At 38.6% G+C, this 5,184-nt stretch overlaps 1 protein-coding gene across 1 annotated transcript in view; it reads right to left on the bottom strand.

Moving 5' to 3' along the window:
* Positions 1 to 764: 764 nt before the first annotated feature.
* LOC103193420 (spermatid perinuclear RNA binding protein) overlaps positions 765 to 5,184 on the bottom strand; it is an 83,538-nt gene continuing 79,118 nt past the window's right edge. The window contains exons 15-16 of the mRNA XM_007936622.2: positions 3,419 to 3,463; positions 765 to 841 (exon numbers count right to left, since the gene is read on the bottom strand). Coding sequence (XP_007934813.2) covers positions 765 to 841; positions 3,419 to 3,463 — 122 coding nt within the window. The remainder of the gene's footprint in view (positions 842 to 3,418; positions 3,464 to 5,184) is intronic.

Raw genomic sequence — 5,184 nt, 5'->3', positions numbered from 1 at the left:
TACAACAGAAGTACAAAGGGCTTACAAAGTAAGCAGACTGGCTCAGACTAACAATCACCTTTGCCTTTTTTTTTTTTTTTTTTTAAAGCAGTTTGCTTACAAATGAATGGGTTTTAGGACTAGGTTATTATTAGTTTTCAATTCCTTGTAATTTGATACCAAAACATATCAAAAATAATAAGCTAAAACAATATTCAAACCCATTATTTATTGGCTTTAATTACACACTTTAATATTTACAAAGTTAAAGTTTAAATGAAAAGTCTCTATTGTATTAAAAAAAAATAACTACAGCCTGAATTAAAGTGCCCTGGGGCAAATACAAATCAATCAGATATGGATCAGTGACTGCATCAGGAACCAGGCAGTACTCTGTGTTACAACAAAGCAGTTTATTTGTGATCAGTGTTTGAGACTCTATACATCCTTCACAAATTTAATTTTACATAATCTGATACTTCTCTTAAAACTTAAACTTTGAACTGCTAGACTTTTATTCCCTAGAACAGAAGGGCTGGTATAAGTTATTTTCCAGAAATGAGGTACCGTTTTACAGAACTGGTTTTTTTTTTGTTTTGTTTTTTCTTTTTCAAGTTTTAAAGAACTAAATTTGCATTTGTTAAAATCAAAAAGTAGGAAAGATGTTCTTTACAAATAATTTTGATCAAGTATGTGTTCAAAGAAAGCAGGATAAAAAGGCTTTTTCTCTAACATTCTGCATTGTACTGCATTGTTGCTCAATAGGAATTAGCTTCTGTCATTTGCTAAAAGAATGAGTAGTGGGGAACAGGATATGTTGGGAATTTCATAACGGGCAACAGAACCATTCTCTTGGGTAAACCTACAGAGAAAAGAAACGGAGAGGACTCCAAATAAGTTTAATAATCCAATAAAAATTTCAGGTAAAAAAAATCTTACAGTAATCATCTTAACCTTTTCCAGATTAGTCAGCCAACATCTAACTTTTTGGTAGAGGCTCACAAATTTCTCACAGATCTCCTATTTTGAAATTGCTCAAAACATTTTGATAAATAATGATTTCCCCTTAGAATGAAAATAGATACATCCTAGGAAGAATTTCATTTGAGTGAGCTGCCATGAATTCGAAAGCTCAAAAGCAAAGCTATTGATTAATATTCTAAAGTGACTCTAAAAATCCGTATTAGGTCACAGTATGACATACCACATATTACAAAAGACACAGGGACTGCCAGATTCAAAGCACAGCTTTGCTGCACAGGCCTCAGCTCCCCAGAGAGACAGCTCCAATGGGAGTAGTAAGCAGGTGTTTATCTTCTCAATGGTTACTGCCAATATTGACATGGCAAATCTGGAAAGATTAAGTACTTCCTTAATTTTGTAATTAATACGTTCTTGTGGCCTCACAGACTTCTGCATACTCAAGCATGATTTGAAATCTGCTCCTATTTCTTATTCTAATATTTAACCTACGGAGAAATCACAAAGCAGCAACAGCAGGTATTCAAGAGCACCAGATGATCAGAGGTAAATTACCCCACATGCAACAGCTTTACAAAGGCCAAAAGACATATTTACCTTACAGCCAAAAGAAAGCATCATTTTTAGTAGGTTTGCATCACAGTAACATTTAAAAACCAAATCTTTTATGTGAAAAATGGGGGCATCAAATTTTACCAGCTTTGGAAGTCAGTTATATGGCACATGGAAGAGAGGAGCCTTCTGAAGTAGGGGGGCTCAGGAGCCGCAGGGTGAGAGTATAATGTTAAAGAAGGAAAGGGAGGAACACGAGAGAAAAATTAAAAAGACTGAGGAAAAACATGAATGTAGCTCAGAGCGTAGATATTAAAGCATTTTAAAAGGAAAAATTAAGCTCTTGCAAATCTATTCTGAAGAACCCGAGACTTACTCTATGAGGTCGATAAGAAAGACCATCTTAAAAACTTGCCCTAAGAGTGACATGCTTTGGGGTTCACATAAGACATTTATCACAGTAAGTCTAGTAGGTCAAAAGTTTTCTGATAAACTGACCAAACCTAATCAACAGGAAGGATGAAGTGGTCAGGAAATCCAGAAGTTGGCTGAGTGGTAAGAGCAAATGGCCAAAGCAAAAGGAGCTAAAGAGTTTGAATTAAGAGGAAATTCTGGGTAAAGTGTATTCTTAGATCAGCCCCCAATTCCTAATCAAACACCTCTCCAGGTCAGAACAGGGGAAGCCTTGACCAAAACTCAATGTGTTAGAGGAGGCACTCAGGTAAAGGATTTAACTCCAGACCCTGCATTTTGCCTTAAAGAAAACTTGCTCCAATGTTTGACCCTTGCAGCTTTCCAGGATATAAATGGTCTATCTTAATGAGGAAAAGTGGCCAAACCATTCACTTTCTATGTATTTCCACAGTTATGAGATCAGATGAAACTTCAGTTTAGCAGTGTCTTATGGATCCATAATTTTCATCCAAACAAAAATGGAAAAGCTGATGTGTGAAGAGAAAAGAGCATAATGCAGAGGTCTTGAGGCTCGTGAGGAGGAGTGATGCCATCAAAGGGAGTATATATTAAAGGTCCTTTCCCTCTGTGTACACACATGCCCAGCTTAGGGTCCCACTGACACACACACTCACACATGTACACACACTTGATCTCCTCTCAGTGACAAACATCCTATAGATGGCTGATTCTGTAACACATAGCACCAGAGTTGAGAAAAAAATGTCTAAGGGCATATCACTGACTCCAAACCTTATTGCCTCCATTGCCACATAAACCTCATTCAAAGTTATCCAAAGGGCCATCAGGCTTCCATTATGCATTTGCTTTGATATTCTATTTGTAGAGGAAGGAGTGACATTCCTATAATTTTCTAACATGTACTGCAGACTTTCTGCAGTAAGCACTTAGATAATAACTCTGTTGGTAATACCCTCTACTACTTCCTCTCTGGGACCAATGTTACCCTGTTTACTTCACTCCCAAACCAAAATTTATGGAAAAGGATGACAGGTACAAATTTGGAGCGAGTATTTCCTATCCTTGACTCAAATCACCCACAGGACACACATTTCCAAATTAGATACTTAAATGTAGCTATATAATTGACAAGCAGCCAAGCTAGAAACTAGCTGTGGCCCTTCAGTAGCCTTTGAATGGAGTATAAGTTGGCTGTAAGAAGAACTACTCAAAATATATAATTTCAATATGGTCAGAAACAGGCAATTAGAACAAGCAGTCTTTCAGTCAGGCAAAGCAGAGAGAAGAGCAACTCCAACCAAACCAAGAACCACAAGGTTGTGGCATTTTCAAAGGGCATTTAAGTTGGGTCACTAGAATAAATAGGCCTGAGACTCTCTGATTCATTTACAGAAACCCTTGGTACAAACTGTGCTTTGGATTGCTGGGACAGAGTCGCTAAGAGGAGAAATCAGTAAGATGGTGTACATACCATAGGCAGGGGCAGCTGTGCTGTAACCATACGGTGTTCCATAACCTGGTGCAAAGAAGAAGAAAAAAGATCAGTCCAGGACAAAGAACAACTGGCACTGGCCCAATTCACAATACTACTTGGGCTCTGAGGACTCCTTCCAGATGTTGGATGAATGAGAACCACTCACAGAGTGATGCTAATTGAGTTGGATCCTTCCTTACCATGGTCTCCAAGACTCTTCCTGACCACTAGAATATCTTATGTTTCTTTCTCATTGAATTTACTATACTGTATTGTAATTATCAACTTCTTGTCTGTCTTCCCCACTAGATCAAGTCTTTTTTTTTTTGTATCATTTTAACCTAGGAGAATGTCAGACATATAAAATACACTAAATATAATTTGTTAAACAAATGAATACTTAGAACTATTCAAAATTACCAATTTCTCAAAGTTGGAAAAAAGAACTTTCTACGTCTGTTTTCAGAAAACAGTGACAGAGCAGGCTAAGACCTCAATTCCCATTTAATGAAGACACATGAATCAGATTGTAAGATCAAGGGCAAGGTCCATGACTCGCTGATCTTTGAATTCCTGGTTCCAGTAAAAGATCTGACAGAAGAGACCCCAGTAAATGTTGGTGATATTGACATTAGCAGCTAGTGCCTACGAAAAAGACTAGTATTAAGTAAAACATAGTACAAAGAACACAGACTCTTCTGGACCAATTAGTTCGGCCATCAGTTTCTTACATGTCCTTACATATAACTTCTGAGTCACCACTTTCGTAAAGGTAGAATACAAAATCTCCCAAGCTACTGTGTAGTGTTACTGTAGAGACTAGAAATAGTATGTTAACAGAAGCTCCTATCTTTAATCTTTCAGTAAAACAACTTTAAAATATATCAATAAAAAATCACTTGGATGAATCTCTAGGAAAAACTGGTTTCTAAGCCTAACAAGGGGACACAATCTACACAGGTCCTTCACGATGCACCCAAACATATCAAGCTTTTTCACATTACAATCTCTTTTTCTGCACACCATTGCTGCTGCTCAGAGGCTCTTTTCTTTGTCTATGTGACCAACTACTATTCATCCTTGAGATCAGGGTCAAATATCACCACCTCTGGGAAGGTTCCCAGGCTTGCTGATCATGCTTTTGCCCACTCCATTTACAGCTTGCATCATATTGCACTGTGTTTATTAAGTATCTGATCCTATTCCATATGACCAGGAGCATTCTTTCAGGCAGAGGCTAGGTCTTAGTCATCTTTGTGTGCCCAGTTTGAAATCTTCTGTTGGGAAGAAGCACTGAAACAATGTATGCTGAATAAATGAACCGCTTTTGGGGACTGACAGAAACATTTCCTGAGAGAGAAAGAGTTTTTACATTTTTAGTCCCTGTTGTTGTTGTTGTTATGTGCCGTCAAGTCGGACACGACTCACAGCGACGGCTCCTTGCGTTTCCAAGGCAGGATCACTACAGAAGTAGATTGCCCCATCTTCCTTCCAAGGAGTGGCTGGTGGGTTTGAACCGCCAGCCTTCTGGTTTACAGTCAAGTGCCTTAGGCACTATGCTACCAGAGCTCCTTTTTAGTCCCTGTTGTTGTTGTTGTTATGTGCCGTCGAGTCAGCCCCGATTCATAGAGACCCCTCCTTGGGTTTCCGCGGCAGTATCACTACGGAAGTAGGATTGCCCACCTTCCTTCCGAGGAGTGGCTGGTGGGTTTGAACCACCAGCCTTCTGGTTAGCAGTCAAGTGCTTTAGCCACTATGCTACC

Source organism: Orycteropus afer, unplaced genomic scaffold, assembly GCF_000298275.1.
Source record: "Orycteropus afer afer isolate SDZICR_OR568_19922 unplaced genomic scaffold, OryAfe1.0 scaffold00037, whole genome shotgun sequence".
Classification (NCBI taxonomy): Eukaryota; Metazoa; Chordata; class Mammalia; order Tubulidentata; family Orycteropodidae; genus Orycteropus; species Orycteropus afer.
This window is presented reverse-complemented; position numbering and strand designations above follow the sequence as displayed.